The 22,780-nt window shown below is 48.7% G+C and overlaps 5 protein-coding genes across 5 annotated transcripts; 4 read left to right on the top strand and 1 right to left on the bottom strand.

Annotated features, from left to right (window-relative positions):
• Window positions 1-4: 4 nt before the first annotated feature.
• Window positions 5-516, bottom strand: NCS57_00476900 (Stress-response A/B barrel domain-containing protein; the record flags this gene model as incomplete). Its single annotated transcript, XM_053054721.1, has 3 exons — window positions 5-146; window positions 211-439; window positions 498-516. The coding sequence occupies 3 exons, from the start codon at window positions 514-516 to the stop codon at window positions 5-7; spliced, it is 390 nt and encodes a 129-aa protein (XP_052916881.1).
• A 516-nt stretch (window positions 517-1,032) lies between these two features.
• NCS57_00476800 (uncharacterized protein) lies at window positions 1,033-3,062 on the top strand (the record flags this gene model as incomplete). Its single annotated transcript, XM_053054720.1, has 4 exons — window positions 1,033-1,144; window positions 1,212-1,265; window positions 1,335-2,330; window positions 2,392-3,062. 4 exons carry the CDS (start codon window positions 1,033-1,035, stop codon window positions 3,060-3,062), a joined length of 1,833 nt encoding a protein of 610 aa, XP_052916880.1.
• Window positions 3,063-10,059: 6,997 nt separating this feature from the next.
• Window positions 10,060-13,201, top strand: NCS57_00476700 (Potassium/sodium efflux P-type ATPase, fungal-type; the record flags this gene model as incomplete). Its single annotated transcript, XM_053054719.1, has 3 exons — window positions 10,060-10,472; window positions 10,520-12,389; window positions 12,446-13,201. The coding sequence occupies 3 exons, from the start codon at window positions 10,060-10,062 to the stop codon at window positions 13,199-13,201; spliced, it is 3,039 nt and encodes a 1,012-aa protein (XP_052916879.1).
• A 1,134-nt stretch (window positions 13,202-14,335) lies between these two features.
• NCS57_00476600 (uncharacterized protein) lies at window positions 14,336-15,047 on the top strand (the record flags this gene model as incomplete). The annotated part of the gene is made up of 3 exons (XM_053054718.1): window positions 14,336-14,519; window positions 14,574-14,890; window positions 14,949-15,047. The coding sequence occupies 3 exons, from the start codon at window positions 14,336-14,338 to the stop codon at window positions 15,045-15,047; spliced, it is 600 nt and encodes a 199-aa protein (XP_052916878.1).
• A 4,565-nt stretch (window positions 15,048-19,612) lies between these two features.
• NCS57_00476500 (uncharacterized protein) lies at window positions 19,613-21,373 on the top strand (the record flags this gene model as incomplete). Its single annotated transcript, XM_053054717.1, has 1 exon — window positions 19,613-21,373. The coding sequence occupies one exon, from the start codon at window positions 19,613-19,615 to the stop codon at window positions 21,371-21,373; it is 1,761 nt and encodes a 586-aa protein (XP_052916877.1).
• Between the last annotated feature and the right edge of the window lie 1,407 nt (window positions 21,374-22,780).

Below are 22,780 nucleotides of genomic sequence, written 5' to 3'. Positions count from 1 at the left end.
CTTTTTACGCCTCCTCTGTGGGTGTGTTTAGACCGTTCAACCGTGTCAGAGCCTCGAAAGTGCATAGGTATTCGTCTTCGGGCGCAACTTCAAAGTCGAAGCGGCATAAATCTTCCTTGTAAGGGAACATGTATGTCTGCGTAACCCTGCACAGCAACGTTAGCCTCTCCGGGATAAATCAATCAAGATCTTGGAATGGATTCATCTTACCATGCGTGCTCTTTGCTGGCCTGGTACTCGTCCAGAGCTGCTCGGTTTTCGTGATAGCTCAAAAGAGCAAACTCAAATCCTTTGCTTCGCTCAATTGGGTCTGTTACAGACGGGCCTCCGACGATCAAACGGTTATCTTTGACACAGGATAGGCTCTTGAGCTTCTTGAGTTCTCTCACGAAGGTTTCTTTGTGTTCTTGGGTCACGTCAGCCCGGAATTTGAAGAAGACTGATACGTGGTCTATTAGTGCGTATTCCAATCATGAAAGGCTCTTGAGATTCTGTACCCATATGGATAATAGTCATGGCGAAAGCTTTGGTGCGTGATCAGACGGCCCCCGATGTTGTTGGCAGGCTGTGAGATGAACAGTGACTGGCGAATATATTTGTGACTGGTTTGAAGAAATCACAAAATGAGCAATTGCGACATTGTCCTGCTTTTAGTGCTTATCGGACAAAACCCGGCGACCGCCTCTCACCCCGGCCATTATCCGCTTGCCTCTCGGGAGTTCGCCGGTTGTGAACCATTTGCATCTCGACCTGCCTACCTCGGCAAGTGCTTCCGTCTCCGGTCGAGACTTGGGCAATATGTGCTAGTGCATAACTTGTGTGCGGCAGTGTCAATTGAATGTTGCAAAACAGTATGAGTCCCTCTCCTCCGCGCAATTGGGTGTTGCATGGTCCGCCATATATATGAACGGCTTCGCCATGTTGATGACTTGCCGGCTAAGAAACAATTCTCAATTCCCTCTTATACCCTCATCATTAGCCACTTTGTTACTGGTAGACCAAGTGTCGCGCTAGTTGTAAGTCATATCGACCATGACTCAAGCGGCTCGCAACTTTGTGTCGGATGGACAATCGGGTCTCTCCAGCGCTATCAAGGGTCTCCTAAGCTTGAACCCTTCACTCTATCTCGATGAGAAGTACAAAGGTATACCAAAGCCAAAGTCAAACGCTTATATACACTAGTGCTATCAGATTCTGACATGTTTATATAGTTGTGTATCGGGATGCTGCGGATCGAGCCCAGCGAGTAGCCGTTATAAGCGGAGGTATGTCTCCTGGCAGCTAGGCTGCGGCAAAGATCTACGAGTATCATTGAGCTGATATCCACAACTTAGGAGGTTCCGGTCATGAACCTGCCCATGCCGGTTTCGTCGGACATGGCATGCTGGATGCCGCCGTATGTGGAGCTGTTTTCGCTTCGCCTAATGCAGCACAGATCGAGGCAGGACTTGGAAGAATCCAATCTCCCAAGGGAATTCTGATTATTGTAAAGAACTACACCGGCGACAAGCTCAATTTCACACTAGCTGCCGAACGCTTTCGCCTCGCCAGCGGTGTACCAGTCCGCTTGGTCGTTGTGGCGGATGATGTCTCCATTGGTCGCACTCGCTCCGCCCTCGTCGGTAGGCGTGGTCTTGCTGGAACTATTCTGGTTCACAAAATTGCAGGCGCTGCATCAATTGCTGGCCTCGACTTGGACAGCATTGTGGCGGCCGCAGAGTCAGTCATGTCCCACATGGGCACTATTGGAGTTGGCCTTGACGGATGCCATGTCCCAGGGCAAGCCAATGAGTCGCGGTTAGCAGATGATGAGGTAGAGATTGGTATTGGTATCCACAACGAGCCTGGCAGCAGACGTATTAAGCCGCGGCCCAACCTAGATACTCTTATCAAGAGTATGCTCAGCAACTTGTTGGACGACGACCCAGACCGCAATTACCTGACGGGCACACCTCGGGCAGAGGACCACAGTGTCGTGCTTCAGATCAACAACCTTGGTGGCCTGTCCTTCTTCGAGCTACTCGCTATCGCAAGGCAGGTCATATCACATCTGGAAACTGGCTACGGAATAAGACCTGTGCGAGTCTACTCTGGTACTTTTCTCTCCGCCCTAGACTGCCCTGGATTCAGTATCACGTTGCTTGCCTTGCCCAAATCCGACAAGCTGTCCACTCAAATTCTGGACTGGCTCGATGCTCCAAGTGACGCAGTGGGATGGCCTTGCAACCTCGGAAAATCGGCATGGGCTGGACAGATACCTGTTGCTGCTCGTACTTCTGAGAAGAGCCTCTCCGGGACGGAACTTGGACAAGACATTCCGCATGTCAAATGTAGGAGCCTCTCCAATACCCAGCATGGCCATTGCCTCATTTCACTGACAAATGTTTGTAGGTAATCCCAAGATTTTTCAGGATATCCTCGAGGCGATACACAAGTCTGTTGTGGCTGCAGAGCCGGAAATCACCCGCAACGACACAATCTTGGGCGACGGCGACTGCGGTACAACGCTAGTAGAAGGCTCAAATTCCTTGATTCAAGCCTTGCAGCAGAAGCAGATTGATACAGGCAGTCTCTCACATGGCATACTCAAGATCGCTGAGCTTATATCTCTGAGCATGGGTGGCACATCAGGCGCCTTATACTCCGTCTTCATGACCGGATTGGCGTCAGGCATAGTCACCACAGTAGGGGAAAATGATTTGAGCATCGCCTCCCTTTCTGTTGCCCTGCGCCAGGCTCTCAGAAGTCTTGAGCAAGTCACCGCAGCCAGAGAGGGCGATAGAACCATGATGGATGCACTGAGTCCTTTTGTGCGGGTGTTCTCGGACAAGGCAAGCGACAAAGGAAGGACGGCGTTGGAGGTGATAGAAGGAGGGCTAGCGGCAGCCGAGCAAGGTTGCGAGACTACGCGCGAGCTGGAGAGCAGATTCGGCCGGAGCACCTATGTCGGTGCAGCAGATGATCAGGGCACAACTGCTGGCATTGCTGATCCTGGTGCGATGGGTATCGTGGCAATCATCTCTGGCGTCCTACAAGGGATTCGACAAAATTATCGTGTGTAGTGTTGGCCAATTTATCATTTCTTGTCTGCGTTCTTCCTGCATGGCCAAATATCTCTCGGAGCAACGCCGCCCGGCGTGGCCGCGAACTAGGCACAAGGTTTGTCAGAAAGGACTTGGTGGGTGGAGGGTATTATTGGATAAGGCCATGTATACAGGATTAGTTAGAACCGGCAAAAAGTCATTAAAACCTCGGCGAAGCCCTAGACCTTAAGCCACCTTTATAGGCAGCCCCTAAGGCAATTAGGAAAAGGGGTAAAAAAGAATATATATAATTTCTAGCTTAACCTAACTTTTTAATAATTAAGAGTCTTATTTATTAAACAATTATTAATTTATATATATTACTTAATTATAATAATTTACCTAGGGTTTATTAAAGAAATATTAAACCGTATTATAATTAAACTAAGTGATAATAATAATTAAATTATTTAATTAGTTTAGGCTTAGAAAATAATTTTTACCTTAGGTAATTTATAATATATAAGAATTAGGCTTTATAGGGTTATTTTATTATATAAAGTCTTAAAATATAATATACTTTATAAGATATATTATATTTTACTTATTTCTTCAATAAGTATATCTAATTATATAATATATTTATTTTATTTAGTTAAATATTAGTTATGTTATAACTTAATTAAGCTATCTTAAGTAACGTACATGTATAGCGAGCCGGACAGCAAGCGAACCGGACACTTTTTTTTAACCTTTAAGATAGAAATCACTATAAAAACACAACAAACCATTTAATCAATTGAAATTACTCGCTATACTCTTCCCCAGATGTCTCAATCACTACCTGACATGTTCTTGCATTATGACCGGGCTTGCCGCAGACACCACAATGCCGAACCCCCGGTCGCGCTGACCTCCCTTGATTACCACTTCTCGACGATTCTGCCACTACCTGCGCATCTATATCCATCTGATCAATTGCTTGCCTTCCTTCCTCTACTGTCATTACCCCTCTTTTCTGTAGTCGGGTCCTTTTTTGCCCTCCGGCGCCGGCTTAGTATCTCATTTGCCTGTTCAAGTTCTTTAACCCTAGCCTCAAGTAAGGCAACCTTATGCATAACTATCTTTGTTCCCTTAGAAGAAGACCGTATAGCTTCTAGAATTGACTCTGGGGAGCTACTTTTGTGCCTTATAACTCGTCTCTCGAGGTAATCTGACTGAGATTGAGCCTCAAGCACGGTCTTTGGGGTCTTTGAAACCCAAGGGGTCGACGGTTTAGCCACCTCCTCAGCCGGTGTTGGAGTCCGTAGCTGCACATCAAGTTTCGAGACCACACTTTCCGGGTCAAGAGGAACAAGCCCGGCCCCTCTGAAGGCTGACTTAATATTCTTTTCCGTCATGGTGGCCTGAAATGCGGCGTAGAAGGCCGGAAAGAACTCAGTCTTTGAAACGTGAGTTATAGAGCATCTGATCAGATGCTCTATTTCTTGGCCGTAAGCGTTCTTAAGCACGCTAAAGCACCCGACGTCAAGGGGCTGCAGTATATGAGATGAATGAGGTGGCATACAAAGCCTGATGATCTTCTTCTCCTCACAATATCTCTCGAATTCGATTGAGTGGTGACTTTCGTGGCCATCAAGGATTAGAAGACGATAGCGACTATTTGATCGCTTGGCTGTGCACCGGTCAAAGTGCTTGAGCCACTCGAGACCGGTCTCGTTATCGGTCCAGCCATTTTGGGTCGTTGCAATAGCCCAATCGCCCGGGAGGTTACTATCCCGGTACCAGTTGGCGAGGTGATATTGGCCCGCACCGATGATGAACGGCGAGATCGCTTGGCCATCCGCATTGATCGCCTGAATGACCGTAATCCATTCCCGGTTTCCGGGCTGCACTGATTTTGGCTTTCCACGCCTATCTGTGCCTGTGACGACCATTCCGCTCTGAATTATGCCCATCATAAAGCCAGTCTCATCAACGTTGTAGAAATCATCTGATCGGATGCCGTACTTCGCGATTGTATTCGCCACAAGCGTAAACCAATTACGGATAATAGCTGGATCTTCGCACTTGGCTCTCTGGTAGTCGTACTTCCGAAAAAAACGCGTCTTGAGGTCTGGGTGTCGCCTGACGAAGTTTGAAGCCCAGCGCGCGCCAACTGGTGGCGCGTCGCGGTCGGCAAGTAATTGATCAGCCATTTCCTTCACACCACGAAGCCGGGGGGGAAATCCTCGCGAATCTAGGTCGAGAATAAAGTGAATAAGGATCTGTTCCTCTAGATGAGATAGTCGGCGTGAATTAGGAATAGTATTGACTCGGGCTTGGATGCCATTATATCGGTCAAATAGTGTTGAATGCTTGACTTGGTAGAGCTTTGCGGCACCTCTAAGACTTAGTTTTGGTGTATTTTGATGGGCTTGAAGTGCAAGAAGGATTCTAGCCTCTTTATTAGACTGTGACATGCTGGGTGGTTAAGAATCAATTGATCAAATAGAGATAATGTAGGTTGAGGGATTTTTTGTCCGGTTCGCTTGCTGTCCGGCTCGCTATACATGTACGTTATATTAGTAATATAAATAATAATTTATAATATAAGTCCTTAGTTAATTATTTGCAATGTGGGACTTGACCGTGCCAGTGACGGCGACCATGACACGCACATTGAAAGGATTAAACTCCAGGCGAAGGGCGCGCGAATACGTGTTGATGGCGCCCTTGGTAGAAGAGTAGATGGCGCCGAACAGATAGGGCGCGACGGACGAAGTGCTGGAGATATTTAGGATCAAGCTGGGGGCCTCAATGAGGAGAGGAGCAAAGGCCTGGGTCATGGACATGGGGGCCAAAGACGTTAGCTTCATATGTGGCGCGTATATGGTCAAGGTCCATATCTAGACATCACAGACAATCCATGCCCCTTTCAAAGCCCTAACCCTAACCCCAATGCCATAAACTCCCTAATCCACCGTACCCACTGAGCCTTGCTCAATCACGAGCTAGCGGCGAAGGATGGGACCAATGTCGGATGTAAGTGTTAAAGCTTTATTCGTGGAGCGGTTACCCTAGCATCTTATGTGCGTACCTGAAACCAGTAGACATCGAAGGAGGCACGTACTGCGATGGTTCATTGATTTAAACGCGAAAGCATTTCCTAAAATCCATTTGATCAACAGCTCCCTCTTAATGCCTGTTATTGATTTGAACGTGTCTAACATAAAGAGTCGCTTGATGTATCTCTTCCCCAGCAACACTAAAACAGTTTCCACACCCTGTTTCACAAACCCCCAATAGATCAATTGTCAGAGGTCATGTAAGGCAACTCTGTCCACTGGATCCGACCATTTGTATCGGTTGCCTTTACCACATCTCGAATCGTTGTCGAATAGTGATGCAAGGAGTCAAAGGCATCTTCGCCGCTTGACATAAACGTGAGATTAACAACCATTTCCACGCGCTTGGGCGGTAAAATGACAACACCGCCGTAAAAGTAGCTGTCTTGTTGATCCCCATTAATCGAGAAAGGAAAGATGTCGGCCTCTTGGAGGGATTCTTTGATCGCCTCTACGATCTTGAGTGGAGAGGCAGTTATGATTGTGGCGCGCAAGGGGGCATACTGTGACCTCCTCAGGGGCTTTTTCTGCCAACCGTATGATAGGGGCCAGGGTTCCATCTCAGAAAAGGCGGAATATGGTGTTTTGGCGTTGCTGGTGGACAACACGTAAAGGGTTATTGGCGTGTAAAGACGGTATGCAATGCGTTGGAAGGATGTACACTGGAATTTTACAGAAGCTAGCCGGTGAGATATTTATATTTCCTTGACAGACCATGTCCTGTCGTGAAGCCGGGGGCTAGCCTGTGCAGTTTGTACCGAGGACCTTGATGGTCCCCGAAGTGAGTCACAGGCCGAAGGAGACAATTCACACATGTGATCAGAAGTTCCTGCAAGTTTTACTCAACCTGCCCTCTTTTATAGTATGTGAGAGTTTCGTAGTGTTTCATTCTGTGAGAGTCAAACGCTTGGAGCTTTTGTGAAGAGGCCGCGATTCAGCCAAGCCTTTCTCTCGTATAGCGGGAAATTAGCCATCTTGCAGTTAAGTAAACACTTTCTCTTGGTGATACTTACGTCGGCCTCCTCCGAACACTTGAATCCTGAATGTCAAAGAGGTCGAAGAACGAGCCCATTCGGGGAAGGTACAAGCAGCGTAGCCACGCCGGTGACACATCTTGACAAAGCCAAGCATCATATTCAACCAAAGAGTGAACCTCCGAGCTTTCCACAATCGGCAATTTAATCCTTTTTTACGAGGCAGCCAATGAGATCACCGATGAAAAGACCCGCAATGAGGCGATGCCGCTAGAAGACAAGGGGGAAACTCAAGTACAAGAATCAGTAACGACAGATCCACGCTCTTCGTTCCCATTTAGCCGTAATATGTTGTTGCTAAGGGTGTGATTACACCTCGTCTTCCCTTTATGGCTACTTATTCTCTACATGCGAAAAGAACTGCAACAGTTAGCAATTGAGCAGGATCTAAGGGGTGCTGAGACCAGTCTTCGGGACTCGGCCCATATACTACGAGGGTTACTATCAGTCAGACGTGATCCGAGCCAAGGCGTACGTTTTCATCAGATACCCTCACGAGTTCATGGAAGAGAATAGTCATACATTACAGCCTCGATCGTGTTGAATACCTCACATCTCAAGACAAACCCTTCCTCCTCGTTCTAGCCCCTTCGGCGCCTCACGTGGAAAACAACAAGAAACAATTTATTCCACTATCCCGCCATAGCAAGGACTTCAAGGATGTCACTGCCCCGCGAGGGAGGAACTAGAACCCCACGGACGAGTACCAGATGAATAAGGGAAGCTGGCTCTCAACCGTACCTTTAATAAACGACTTAGTCCAAGCCTACGCAGATCACACTTTCCGCCAGCGCATTCGCGCCTTGCAGGGCATTAATGAGATGATGCAGGATATCATCGCTCTTCTTGAAGACAAGGGAGTCATAAAGGACACCTAATTCATCTTCACGACAGACAACGGGTACCATATTAGCAATCATCAAATTCCAGCCGGCAAAGCTCTCTTCTACGCCGAGGATACCAACCCCCCCCTGGTAGTCCGGGAACCGGGTGTCCCAGCTAGTGTCACCTCCAAGATTCCTGGCGCTCATCTTGACCTCGCCCTGACTTTCCTCGACATCGCGGGAGTTCCCTAGGACAAGTGGCCAGAGTTTCTCGACAGCCAGAGCCTCTTGCACCACTGGCACAATCCAAAGTCGTCGACAGGCAGGGAAAGCGGCGGCGGCAATGCCAAGGAGACGCTGAACGTGGAGTTCTGGGGTCTCTGCATCATCGAGGCGCCTAACGCTGCTGAACTCGGCGTCCCGCTCCAGAGCAACAGCTACAAGACCCTCCGCATCGTCGGGGAGGATGAGGCTTGGCTCTACTTGCGCTAGTATACCGGCGAGATGGAGCTGTACAACACGGCTGAGGATCCTTACGAGTTGAACAATCTCGCAATCAACCCCAGCAGGGCTTCTTCTCGGCTGATGGATCGCCTGAATGCGATTTTGCTAGTTACCAAGTCGTGCGAGCAGGGAACTTGCCGCCAGCCATGGACCCTGCTACAGCCCGGGCACCGAAAAGATGAGATCCTTTCCCTTAAGCAGTCCATGAAACCCAAGCATGACAAGTTCTTTGCCCGCTTCCCACAAGTCGCCTTCAAGGAGTGTTTCCAGATTCAGGATATCAGCAACGAGATGCCATTCTACCCCCCTCTAGATATATAGTTGGGTGGACCCGATCACGGCTACAATAACAGCAGACAAGTCGCAGTGCGTCCACTGCCTTGAGAAGAAGAGGCAGGAGGAAGGGCAGCGCCGCAGCGAGAAAAGCGCTTGAAAAAGATTGCGGCTTCTATTGGACCTCAGTATTAATGTTATTTACAACGTAATCTCTCGCTCCTCTTCCGATGCTTGTAGCCTTAGGTTCGTCTCAGTCGAAACTTGGCTTGGCGAGTGGGATGATCTGCGGCTCTAAAATAAGCTTAAACGTTGTGGCTCGTTTTTGAGGTCACATGGTGGCCATGATGGAGGGATGGACGTCTGGAAATGCTCGCCGAGAGGGGAAGGAGGCTTGAAAGACAACGGAGTACCTTTAAAGGAAGCCTGGGCATACGTGCTTGTTGCCCACTCGTTTCCATCTGCCACGCGTCCTTGATAGAGGTGCATGCGGCTGCCCAAGAGGCAGTCCGTGAATCTACGTTGAGGTTTGCGATGTTATCAAGTGTGTATGGGATGAGTATTCGACGCCATGATATTACCATTGTCCAAGACACAGTGTGGTCAAGAGACTGCGGAAATTGTTGATCGATACCGAAGCCTTGAGGGTATGGCCTAGAGGCAAGCGGTGGTGTGGAGGAAAAGCCTGGACGCGACCCTGGACAAAGATTAAACATGTGAGGCAAATAATAACAGACACTGTGTTGGAATCTCCACAGCGATGCCAAGGACGAAAATCAATGTTATTGGAAGATATCATACTGCTTGGCATCGCCAATCATTACTCCGCATTCTCTGAAGTTGCACAGCAATGACCCACGTCGAATCCAAAGCTGGCTGCCAAGATGCCACCCGACTGTGCATGACGACAGCATTTGCTCGAACGTACTTGCAACAGTCTCGTGATGGATGTAAGTGAGGGGATCGGAGGTGGGGGTTTGAGGCAGTGCAAACGATCGTGTTTCTTGTGGTTTCTTCCGGGCTTCCCCAGTACCCAATTCACCCGAAGTCATCGCCATAAAGAGCTGGCTTCCTGCACAGGAACCGACCTTCCATCCCGCGTCTTTTCGAACCCCTTGTTCTTGGTTAGAACTTATCTGCCTAATAACACAGGGTTTCCACTTTCATCATTCTTACCTAGTGCTCGATCGATTGCTTCCAAGCCAGTCGACATTGTCTGGATTCTGGATCACACTCCCATTCATCTGCAACGCCTTCCCTTGACGCCCCTGTCGTTGACCTCTGTAACCATTCGATGGGAGAGATCCGAACCTCAAATCCGAATGGTGCAAACCACGCCAGCGCCTCCTTGGACTCGTCGGTCATTGCAGGTCAAGACGATCCACCTCCTATAGCGGAACCATCAAATGGCGCCGTAGAGAAGCTTCAATATTCTCACACACTATCTGGCCAGCAAGTCGCTGAGATCCTCACTACGCATATCGACCATGGGCTCAGCTGCGAAGATGCTGCCTCACGGTTGACCCATGATGGCCCGAATTCTCTCATGGCCGCTAGGGGCCCAACCATCTACGAGATTTTCCTCGCCCAGGTTGCCAACGCCTTGACTGCCGTGCTAGTCGCTGTTGCTGTCTTGTCTTTTGCTATTCAAGACTACATCGAGGGAGGCGTTGTCGTGGCTGTCATCGTCCTCAACGTTGTTGTCGGGTAGGTTTTCCACAGTGTCCCATAATCATCAGAACTGATCCTTCTAGTTTGGTCCAAGACTACCGCGCGGAACAGACAATCCAATCGCTTTATGCTCTATCTACGCCTGAATGCAAAGTTATTCGCAGTGGCGCAAGCGATGTCGTTAAGGCGGAAACGCTCGTCGTCGGCGATCTTGTTGTCCTTGCAACGGGAGACATTGTTCCCGCGGATCTCCGTTTGGTTCAAAGCGTTAATCTCGCCATGGACGAAGCGATTCTCACTGGAGAATCACTCGCAGTGAGTAAAAGATCCGAGAATGTCTTCACTGATGCCGAGATACCCATTGGCGACCGGATCAACCTGGCCTACTCCGGCAGCGCTGTCACCCGCGGCCGAGGTTTAGGTATCACCATCGCTACCGGCATGAGGACAGAATTCGGTCAGATCGCCCAGCTTCTCCGCAAGAAGCAGGATGCCGGCACTTCTAGTGTCACTCAAGTTTTCATCAAAGCTTGGGACACTATTCGCAGAATCATCGGCTTGAAGGGAACACCTTTGCAGGTCACTCTGAGCAAGTTCGCTTTGCTTCTCTTCGCGTTTGCGATCATCCTTGCTATTATTGTCTTCTCAGCTAGTCTCTGGAAGATTGATGACGAGGTCCTGCTCTACGGCATCTGCGTCGGTGTTGCCGTTATCCCGGAGTCCCTCCTCGCAGTTCTCACTCTTACTATCGCGGTCGCGACCAAAGAGATGGTTCGAGGCAACGTTATTATTCGGCAGATGCCTTCTCTCGAAGCAGTGGGCGGCGCCACGAACATCTGCTCAGATAAGACCGGTACCCTCACCCAGGGTTGCATGATTACCCGTAAAGTGTGGCTCCGTGAAAGCTTGGAGGGCTCCGTTGTGGGTGTTGGTGACCCCCACGACCCAGCGAGCGGATCAGTGTCTTGGTCTGGACCACTCCATGGCAGCTGCTTCGACACCTTTCTGTCCGCCTTGGCACTTTGCAACAATGCTACCGTCACCGACGAGAAGCACGAGATAAGAATGGACTCAAGCAGCATTACCACAGCCAGCAGCGCCGAGTGGAAAGCTATCGGCGAGCCCACTGAGATTGCGCTCAAAGTGTTCGCTCTGCGCTACGGCTGGAACCGGGACGCTTCGGATGAGCTAACTGTCGAGCACCCGTTTGACTCGTCGACCAAGCGTATGAGCGTCGTCTACGGGTCACGCAATGTCTACGCCAAAGGCGCCGTGGAGATGCTGCTGCCTTTGTTGAAGGAGAGTGAGGATTTCAAACAGCAGATTGTCACCAAGGCAGAGGAATTGGCTGATCATGGTTTGCGAGTCATATGTGTTGCAACTAAGTCTATGGATGATAACTCTGAAGATGTCGAAGATCGTTCTAAGGTTGAAAAGGACCTTCATTTCCTTGGCCTTGCTGGCTTATACGACCCGCCCCGCCGAGAGACTGCCGGTGCTATTGCGGCCTGTCACGGCGCCGGAATCAAGGTGCATATGGTGACCGGTGACCACATCAAGACGGCCACCTCGATAGCTGTTGAAATTTGTCTCTTGCCCAGTAATGTTCCATTGCGCCCCGGCCTCGTCATGGCGGCCTCAGATTTCGCCAACCTCTCGGATGAGGAAGTCGACGCCATGGAGAGCCTGCCGATCGTCCTCGCCCGGTGCAGCCCCTTCACCAAGGTCCGTATGATTGAGGCCCTGCACCGTCGAGGCGCGTTCTGCATCATGACCGGCGATGGCGTGAATGACTCGCCTGCACTAAAGCAGGCCGATGTTGGTATTGCGATGGGCGGCCGAGGCAGTGATGTAGCTAAGGAAGCTTCTGATATGGTTCTTACTGATGACAACTTCGCCTCTATCATCACTGCTATCCGGGAAGGCCGACGTCTCTCTGATAACATCCAAAAGGTATGCTCACTTTTCCCCACTGCATTTTATTACAGAACGTGCTAAGCGCGAATTAGTTTCTTCTTCATCTTCTGACATCTAACCTTGCACAAATCATTCTCCTCCTAGTTGGCTTGGCTTTCAAGGATACATCTGGGCAATCTATCTTTCCACTATCTCCTCTTGAAATTCTCTGGGCCAACCTTGTAACGTCTTCCCCACTGGCTCTCGGTCTTGGTCTTGAAGAAGCACAGCCGGATATTCTCCAGCGCCCTCCACGAGATCTGCGCATCGGTATTTTCACGCCAGACTTGATTCGAGACCAACTTGTCTACGGAACTGGAATGGGATTCACCTGCTTGATGTCCTTTATGGTTGTCGCCTACACCTCTGACCAGGGTTTCCACAACCTTCCCCATGGCTGCAATGAGACTGCCGGAGGGGACTGTGGCCTGGTGTTCCGATCGAGGGCGACTACCTTTGCCACCTTCAGTTTCCTTCTCTTGGTCAAGTCCTGGGAAGTAAAACACTTCCACCGAAGTCTCTTCGACATGGATGACCGGTGGCCCGGCCCATTTTCTGTTTTCAAGACGGTGTATCACAACAAGTTGCTATTTTGGTCAGTCATCGCAGGATTCGCTATGACTTTCCCTCTTGTGTATATCCCTGGGCTTAACACCGAAGTCTTCAAGCATCTCGGTCTGACATGGGAATGGGGTGTCGTTTTTGGCAGTGTTGTTCTCTATGTTGCTATCATCGAAGCCTGGAAGGCTTGCAAGAGACGATTCGGATTGGGTGGTTTGAGGTACTCTGACGGACATGGCATCGTCTAGACGAGAACCGGGGCCATGAAGGGACAGAAAGTGGACACTCATTTATGTGCATTTTTTCTCTCTCCCCTGTTTATGGACTTCTTAGAATGTCTCTATGGTATTGTCGTTTTCCTCTGGGTCTCTCAAATCTTCCAGGCTCTCTCGTACATGAGTTATAGGGTAAATTGAAATTGCATACCACCTACCGAACCAATTTCTCCTGGGATAGTTGGGTGCGTTTCAGAGGGGGGCGCTTGGCCTTGGACGATTGATTGTGTTCAGGTGCCTCTAGGGCCTCTGGATTGCATGGCTTTAGTTCAGTATTGCCTGGCACGGGGCCTCAGGGACTAGGCGCTGTCGAGTGCTCTAATTGAGGGTGGGTGCGGGTAGGTGTTTCAGGGACTGGGTGCTGTTACAGAATTAGTCAGGTGCTAAGGAAATGAAATCTTTCTGCCAATTGACCGCGCTCAATGTATATGTCGGGTTGGACCTTGTACAATAGCTCTGAGGGTGGTCACGTGCCTTCAATGTCCGGCCGGATGATCTCCGGCTCGTGGGATAGACTAGGCCCAATTAGGAATGCCTCGTCGCAGTCCGAAAAGGGAAAGAGGGAATGATCTCAGAAGCAACAACAAGCAATACACACAGATTGAGGCGATCCACAAGGATAGTCCTACTTTGCAACAGGTCGCGACTATATTGCCACCTTTATCGCGCTTCTACACAACCCGAAAATGCTCCAAGTAAGCCAGCCAGAGAAGATTTATGCGGACCCTTCGGCCTCGCTAATATCCCGCTGACTGAGCGGTTCTTGTTGGTACTAATGGTAAGTTCATTTAAGCTCTTGATTTCTGACATTTATGTAACACCGATACTGCAATGACGGGGGGCCCCTGCCTCTAAGTACGAGGCGCAGCATTGTTCGTCATAGCTTGCGGCTCCTATGGATACAGGTTCGGCTTCTAATATGTTCCCGAACGCCGTGACAGAGGTCGTCAATTGCTCTCCAAAGGTATAAATACTACTCGAGATGTCTTCATTGAACCACTGTCCACAACACTCAATTCATCATAGATTATATACTCCTATTTTACGTACCTACTCTAAACAAACTCATCCCTTAAGAACTTTCAAATCACCTCAGAAGCATCAACCATGCCTTTCCTTGCGATTGTTATCCCGACCATCCCTGCTGAGCACAAGGCAGATGTCCTTGCGGACTGGCCCTCCCGGAAGGCCGAGCTGAAGGCTCAGCCAGGCGTGCTCGATGTGTTGGCTGGGCCAATTCTGATTGAGGACGGCGTGCCTCCGACTGATTTCAAGTTTTTCCAGGGCATTGGTAGGTTTGAGAAATTAACCTCACTTGTCGGGACTGGTGCTAATACACTCCTAGTCTTCAAGTCCGCTGAGGACGCTGATGCGTTTGAGAATTCGTCGTGGGCCAAGGAGCGGAAGGCGAAATTCCAGGCTCGTGGGGGTCCAGAGCCGTTCGTAGCTCGATTTGAGGTCTCGGAACCCCCGGCTGGTGGTTCTCCGAAGCCTGTCACTCAGTTCTCAGTCCTTGAGATCGCCGACACGAGCAAGCACGCGCAGGCCAGGGATGCTTTTGAGAACCTTGCCAAGGCTGCAGGAATCGAGGCGGCAGGTGGTGTCAGCGCCGGTGATGGACAGAAGGCTGGTCTAGGTGTGACTGGATGGAACACTCTCGAGGTAAATGTCTCCTACCAAGATATTTAGGTTGCCCCTGCTGACTGACATGTGCTTCTAGGAGGCGAAAGCGGCTCGTGATGATCCCAAGTTTGCGGCAGCTATTGCGGCGCTTGAGAGCCTCGGAAAGACTCATAACATCTTTGTTCAGATCCAGTGATTGCAGAGGTCGCGAGCTGTCGTGGCAGCTTTTCTGCAATTTGAAGGGATATCTTGGCGGTTAACTATGAGTAGTGGGATAGCTGTACAAAGCATAAATAAAAGAATAACTTGCTAAGTATATTAAATGCTACTTATAATTAGCTTGCCATTAAAATTCGCGCACAAAGTCCCGAGCACAACAGGAGCCCCGATATAAAATGTCAAGGATTCCAGACCTAGCCTTGCCAATGTTCCCAGATTTGAAAGGAGGAGGATACGTGACGTTTCACAACTCTGTGAGTATTTGAGAAACTCGATGTATATGGTATGTCACCTTAGCCGGTCTTTCACCGGTTTGTCTAGTCTTCCTAGTGGAAGAGATGGAGGAATTCCCAACTCTTCGTTTTGTTGCGAAATGGAAGGTCGATTGGATCTGCCGTAGCGTTCCTCAAGGCTGTGATGACGATAAATAGGCACTTCGTTAGGATTCTCAACAGGCTACGGAGATCCCACTTCGCTCAAGTTGAAATACCCACCAGGGACATCGTAGAGTTCTGTGATCAGCTCAAAATGGTGACTCCTACATTATGCGGCGTGTAACGCTGTGGTAAACGCAGCGCGAAGGGATCGAAGTCTGGAGTTTCCGCCACCAATGCCTTCTTTCCTTCGGCTAATAGCAAGCCGCTAGTGATGCGAGGCACCTCCATGCTCAGAACCTTCAGAAAGTCTAGCTTCAACTCTGCTTTCGGGGCTTTAGATAGTACGAGGTTAAATTCAACAACCGAAAGCCCCCGGATCGGGCGCCTACCTTTCCGGGAGGTGGATGGCAATTCCGTACGGAACACAACCTCATCCAGCACATCCGAAGGAGCCGTCAATCCAGAAGTCACGTGTTTGCAAGACGACGCGAGAGCTTCGATTTTGGATACGACGGATTGGGCCTCGAGACGCTCCTCGATACGCTCCTCGATAAAGGCTTGGAGCTAAACTACGAGTATAACCTACCGCACGATGCTTTTTCGAAAGGAACCCCCTTTTATTAGGCCTTCACCCCATCGGCCTCCGCCCCGTCGACTACATTCGTCAAGTCTGATGGGGCAGTGTAGACAGAAAGCGTTGCTCTTGGGTGGCTGAACCGGGGGAACACGCCGTGCTGAGGTATTGCTACAACCGCCCTGGCGCCTATTTTCTAGGCAGCTGCCTTGTTCTAGGGTTCGATCTGGACTGCAATTTCGCCACTCTCCCCGTGGTAGGCGATGCGGATTGGGATGGCGACGTTTCGTCTTTTCTTATGCGGTCTATAAAACCGGATGGCACTGCCACAACTTTTGCTATGCCGTCTGCCTATGGGCCACGGACGTCGCTATTACGGGCTATAGAGCTTGGCCACTCCTCTCTTGTCAAGATGCTTAAAGAGCACCAGGATTGTCCCACGGCTTGATCAATACTATAACTGCTTCGTTAGTCCTCATAGGAATGCTTTAAAATTATAATATATAATAAGATACCTAGCTTATTTTCTTAAGTACTAGATCTTATATACCTAGCTAAGATCTATAGAATTATATTTAAATCTTGTGACAGATGTTCCAGACTAGATAAGACAAGCGCTTGTGGTGTGGAAGAAACGATTGATCATGTCTTGTGTTAGAACAATGATTTATATAATTTTGGGTGGTATTTCAGCTAAGAAGCCAAGGCCTGAAAATTAGAGACGGCAAGTCCCGGGATAGAACGGAAACTGTTGGAGCTGTTGGAGCTGCACCCGCAACAGGGGTTGGCTACCCTGCTATCCAGGACGTCGGAGCCGCGATTTGCCGTTATCATGATCCCCAGGATTGAACGTAGTATGAGACTCGCACAAGACTACTCTGCGGGGTAGAATTGATAGGTTAGGTCTCGGCAGTACAGCCTAGCATGGCCGGAGTAAGTGGCATGGGTTATTATAAAGTGACGAGTAAACGCTGAATCAATTATGTCTCGCTTAGTCGCCGACCTCGGCCTAATCGTTACCCCTTGGATCAAATACAGAAAGGGTAAGTAAAGAGGAAAGAAAGTTTACTCAAGGAGGGACCTTGGGGAGAGCCGTATATAAAGGAAAATTAGGAGGCTACGCCTCACTTCCTAACGAAGTGGGGGCCTGGGTCGTCTAGGGATGTGATGAACTTGTTGACGTTCCCAACAGATGGCGGACCACAAGAGAAGAGAATCCTATACAGAAAGGTGGAGATGGCGAATGAAAATTTGGATACGCTGAACCAGAACATGTAATGTAATTCTTGAGGCTTGCCATTTCAAGCCGGCGAGGAGCTGATACATTTTGACCTCAATTGGAGCACTCTAGCAGCTCAAACATGGCCTCACCTGTAAGAGATCTACAGATTGCTAGCTTCGGTGCTGCGTCTACCTTGGCTTGCGGCTGGAAACAATATGTAGGCACCTGGAGCCTTTTGACCAGTGGTGTGACCCTTTACATTGTTGACGTGCTTTCAGGTCTGGCATAATCACAAGATGATAGTAGTTCCACTGGGGACCATAAGTCAGATTTAGCAGGCCAAAGCAACAGCTACAAGATTAGCGTCTCGTTTTTCACGGGAGGTCAACAACATCTCGGCTGGCGAATGTGTGATCCGGAGTTCTGCCCCTTTCTCGTGGACGAACAGAGTTCCGACTTCACACCGCAAGCGTATCTACTACATTTCTCAGCAAGCCCAATACCTGGAAACCCTGAAGCATCTCAAAATCCCAGTTCGACCGAGCCATTCATATTTGATACGAGAACGCACTTTCAGCCTTAATCTATGAACGAGACTCATTGGAGGGTTTCGTCTTGTTTTGGCAACATCAGACCAAGTTCATTATTAGCTAAGAGCGGCAGATAGAGCGGCTGCCCTGAGTGGAATCTAGCCTATGTAATACGGCCAGAGACGAAAGCCCCTGGATCACAAAGCACTTCCTTCTTGAACCCATTGAATGACCGACTCCCCGCCCTACAAGAGGCGCCAAGTTCATGCGGTCGTGTCCAAGCTTCAGCCCCCGGGTAATCACTGCCATACTAGGGAAAAAACGTCATCCACTGGTCTTGGCTCGGTTATATCGATTTGCCCGAGTGCTGAGTCTGCAGCATCATGTAGGGTCCCTGCGGCTACCTTTGATGATCGCTCAAGCACAGATTCCGCAACCTGTGCCACTGTTCGTCCACCAAAAAACTTACTTATCTCCGGTCTACCTTGAATATATTCGGATTTAAGCTACATCGGGGCCCGAGACACCAATAGGAGTTGATGAGGTGAGTCCGCAATCCTCGGTAGTTATTATCGTGAATATCTGAGCATGTAGTGATTACTTCGTAATGGCTGCCAAATCCGGCTGTGCAGTATATATATACCAGTCTTGTTTCCTTCACTGTTATTGTCTCTACATTCTCCAACATTTCGACTCCAACTGAACGTGAACACAACTTGGTAGTATCTATACACCCGCCCCAAAACCGGCCAACATGACCATCGAAACGCGTCTCTTCATTAATAACGGGGCAAGAAATATAACATCCATCACTTCCCGAGTTCAACCTAATAGCATCTTAGTACGTCTCTTTTCTTGGGGCGGTTGGAAGCAGAGTGGCTTTGGTAGGGAGGGCGGGTTAGAGCGGCTTAAAGAATACGTGCAGTCCAAATCAATCCATATCAACCTGAAGCTGTGGATGTAGTACTTGGCAATAGATACTATTTTCTTTCTCATGGCGAAGCCTCTAAGACACCGCCGGAAAAAGGGAGGGGACAAGCAATGTGCTCCTTTGCGGTACGATTATTAGCATAGGTGAGCTTTAAGATTTGCTTGGTGGTAATGACGTCTTTTGGCTAGAAAATAAAATATGCTAATACCCTCACTGATAGTGGGGAGGGTATAATTATTGGATAATAGGAGCAGAAGATTTCTGTTATCGCCGGCTTTCTGTGCGACCTGGTTCCCAACTTGGAACCTGATTGCCTTGTCGGGGACATGAACTCTATCCCAAATCTTCTCCCCTCGTTTATATGCCTTCTGTCAAATTGTAGGAACGAGGAGTCTCGCTATCTTGGTCCTTTGGCAGAAAGAGCCGCTGTATTGCTTATGCAGAGAGCAGGAGTGAACATGCTGGGTCCTTGCGGGGATGAAACTGGGGAGTGTGAGGAGGAGGTCGATGGCAAGCCTCTGACCTGTTAGTAGTCTGTGTCAGAGACCTGTGTCTGTGCCAAATCATAGCCATTTGCAGGCTGCTTCTATCCGTATAATGCCGATCATTACCGACTGCCAAGCCCTCACCGCTCCCCAGACTATCCCAACCAGAGCAAATGACCGATTCATCAATGTGAATCCGGTGATTTTCCAAACTGGGTAATTGGCCGGGTGGAGACAGTTTTCATTCCCCGTGGGGACCCCAGGCAGACAATGACATCACTGCCATATCGTGAAATACGTATAATAAGGCTCATAACCGTCCCAATAACTTGAAAATCGTCCCGGATTAGATCAATCCATCTACGGTATCGTTCTCCCATGCATCTATCTCTTTTCTCCGTTACTAGCTTGCTCCTTGCCAGGATGCAAATGGCCGCCGCCAGGTCAAGCGCTCCCGGTTTGACGACGTGGTGGCATGACAAGTCTTCTGTCGACACCGACAACGCCACAGCGCCAGATGAGGTCAGGCGCTCACGCAGATATAATGTGTTTGTTTCTCCAGCAGGAGAGGATAGGTTTCAACGCTCCTTTGTTTATGAGTCGATCCCACGTAACGGCAATGGAAAGATGTTTGACCCTGCTCAGCCCGGCCGAGAGTATAATCTCACCGATGGCGATGGGATAACTGTTGAGGTCGATGCAGGGGTCAACATGGCATGGTCCCAGTTCCAGTACAGCCGGGATGTCGATGTTCGAATTGTGTCTACGGATGGGTCCTCGCTCGGTCCGGCATCAAATGTGGTCGTCCGGCCGGTAGATCTGGACTTGGCTGTTACCAGTTCTGGCATTGATACAATCGACATACGAATCCCATACCAAGATTCCGGCGCCCGGTTTTCAATCGAATTTCAGAATGACCTTTATACCTACCGATCGGACGGGACTGAGTACGTGTCTGAGGGTGGCATTATCGTCAGCGAGGAACCCAGGAACGCACTCCTTATTTTCGCCAGTCCCATGATACCAGACCACCTCATCCCGTCCAAGATATCACCAGACACACAGGTAATGAAGCCTGGTAGCATAACACAGCGGAGCCTTGGCTCAAAGCCCACGTTATACTTCGAGGCCGGGGTCTACTGGATGGAGAAGGACGGAATCCTCGGCAAGGATCACATCAAGCTTCACCCAAACACGCATTATGTATACTTCGAGCCTGGTTCATATGTCAAGGCCGCTTTTGAATTCACTACTCGTCACGCGGACTTCTATACCATTGGGAACGGTGTGGTGTCCGGGGAGCATTACGCGTACATGGCCAACACCATCCAGAACTACACTGCAGTCAAAGACGACCGATACAGTCTGCGCATGTTCTGGCACCAATCTGTCATGGACAACCAGACATGGCACTGCGTCGGACCGACGCTGAATTCGCCTCCCTTCAACACCATGGACCTCCACCCAATGTATCATACACCTCACGAGGAGGACAACAAGGCCAGCGCCCACATTCGGGACTACAAGCAGGTCGGAGCCTTCTACTTCCAAACCGATGGCACACAAATGTATAACGGAACTGTCCGTGATGTTTTTTGGCACGTCAACGATGATGCCATCAAGCTTTACCATTCTGGGGCTCAGCTCGACAGACTGACTATCTGGAAAGCCCGCAACAACGCGGTCATCCAGATGGGATGGAAGCCACGAAACGTCGGCGGGGTATCCGTAAACAAAGTCCGCATCATCCATAACAGATGGATCCAGCCCAACGCGTATGTCCCGTCGTCCATTCTAGGTGCGTCGCCAATCTATGCGGACCCCAAGGAGATCGACCCTTCACGGAAGATGTCGCTGCGCATCAACGATCTTGTCTGCGAGGGGATCTGCGCAGCCCTCATGACGATAGCGCCGTTGCAAAATTTTGATCTGGAGATTCAGAACGTGCGGTTCGAGAAAATGCACAACGACACTGTTGTGAGGCTTGGGCGCAGCGTGGTAGGAATGGATGCTGGGGAGGGAGTCGACAACTTTACACCTGGCCAGGGAAATCTAACTCTGGGCATTGCGATACGGAACTGGACAATTGGGGGACAGAGAGTTGACGGGACAAACTGGAGGGAAGACCAGCTGGGCCAACTTTACATTCATCCCGACTTTTACGGAGATTGGAGCATTGAGTGATGTTGGTGCTACCAGACCTGATGCAATCGAAACTCTTGGGTTTACTGAATATTACACTACCCATATTTCAATTATCCACACCACTAGGCATGATGACCATTTCACGCCGAGTTTCAATAGCACTCTTTATCGCAGACAAACTTTTTTTTCTCCTACTCAGTCTCAACGTTCGTGTTAACTCGAGAGCCATGACGATCTTCAGGCTCAGTTAACCCATCGAGGGCCAGGCTTTCACTATAATAAAGAATATATTTTTAATATATTATAGCATTATAATCCCGATACTACTATAATAGCCTTTTTTTGTCAACCTTCTATTACCTATAGTTAAAGAGTAATACCTAGTTATATTATTATAAGAGGTTAAGCCTCTTATAGTGTATTTAAATACTCTAACCTCTATATAAGAAATAAGAAAATTATTTTTTTTTATCTTCTCTTAAGACTATAATCTCTTAATATAATATCTATTAATATAATACTAAGAACTATAATTAAGAAATTATATAATACTAAGGATTCTAATACTATAGCTATAGCTATAGCTCTAATTCTTATTACCGCTAAGTATAAGAATTAATACCCTTTTTCTCTCTTTCTCCTTAGCTATTTTAATCTTAAAAAGAATAATATTAAAGATAATATAAGATATTTCTTAATATATAATATTAATATAATAATTAGGCTCTATAAGTAATAGGCCTAGCTTATAAATAAGTAATATATTAAGCTGATTATCTTAGGCAGCGAGGTATTCCTTATAGTAATAAAGAGTATAAAAGTACCTTAGGTATTAAGGCATTTTATATAATACTATTAGCTATTAGAGCTATAAAAGCATAAAAAGCTTATAGCTCTAGAGCTTAATAATTACTTTTTATTAAGGCTATAAAAAATAATATAGGCTAGGTTAATAGCCTATTATAGCTAGTTATGGAGTTAAAACCGGTGGAAGGAACCGGTGGAAGGATATGAATGAAAGGGGAAAGCTGGCTATTGAGGATAGGTCGTGGAGGACACGTTGCCGGAGCTTCTTTCTAGCACAAGTCAACGAGGAGGGGATTAAAGTTGTTGAGTCATAGGGGTGACTCAAGAGGAAGGAAGAAGGTTTTGGTCGTGAAGGTAGAAAGGTTTGGGATGTGGAGGAGGGTTACGGCGAGATTCGGTTAGATAGGAGCTTGAATGTAACATCTCGGCAAATTACCAAACTTTGGCTCGTACACATCATCTTTGAACACAATGGCTCTGGGGGCTCATCTGGCGGTGGAAGGTTTCGGTCAATCATGCAACGGAGATCAAGGCATAGGCCCGAATAAACTTGACACGTCTTAACTCCCAGCACAGTGCCTACAGTGGGCTGCTCTCGATGAGGTACAAGTAGCCGCGGCACCGCAGTAGCAAGCTTGA

The sequence above is a fragment of the Fusarium keratoplasticum genome, chromosome 3 (genome assembly GCF_025433545.1).
Source record: "Fusarium keratoplasticum isolate Fu6.1 chromosome 3, whole genome shotgun sequence".
In the NCBI taxonomy this organism is placed as follows: Eukaryota; Fungi; Ascomycota; class Sordariomycetes; order Hypocreales; family Nectriaceae; genus Fusarium; species Fusarium keratoplasticum.
This window is presented reverse-complemented; position numbering and strand designations above follow the sequence as displayed.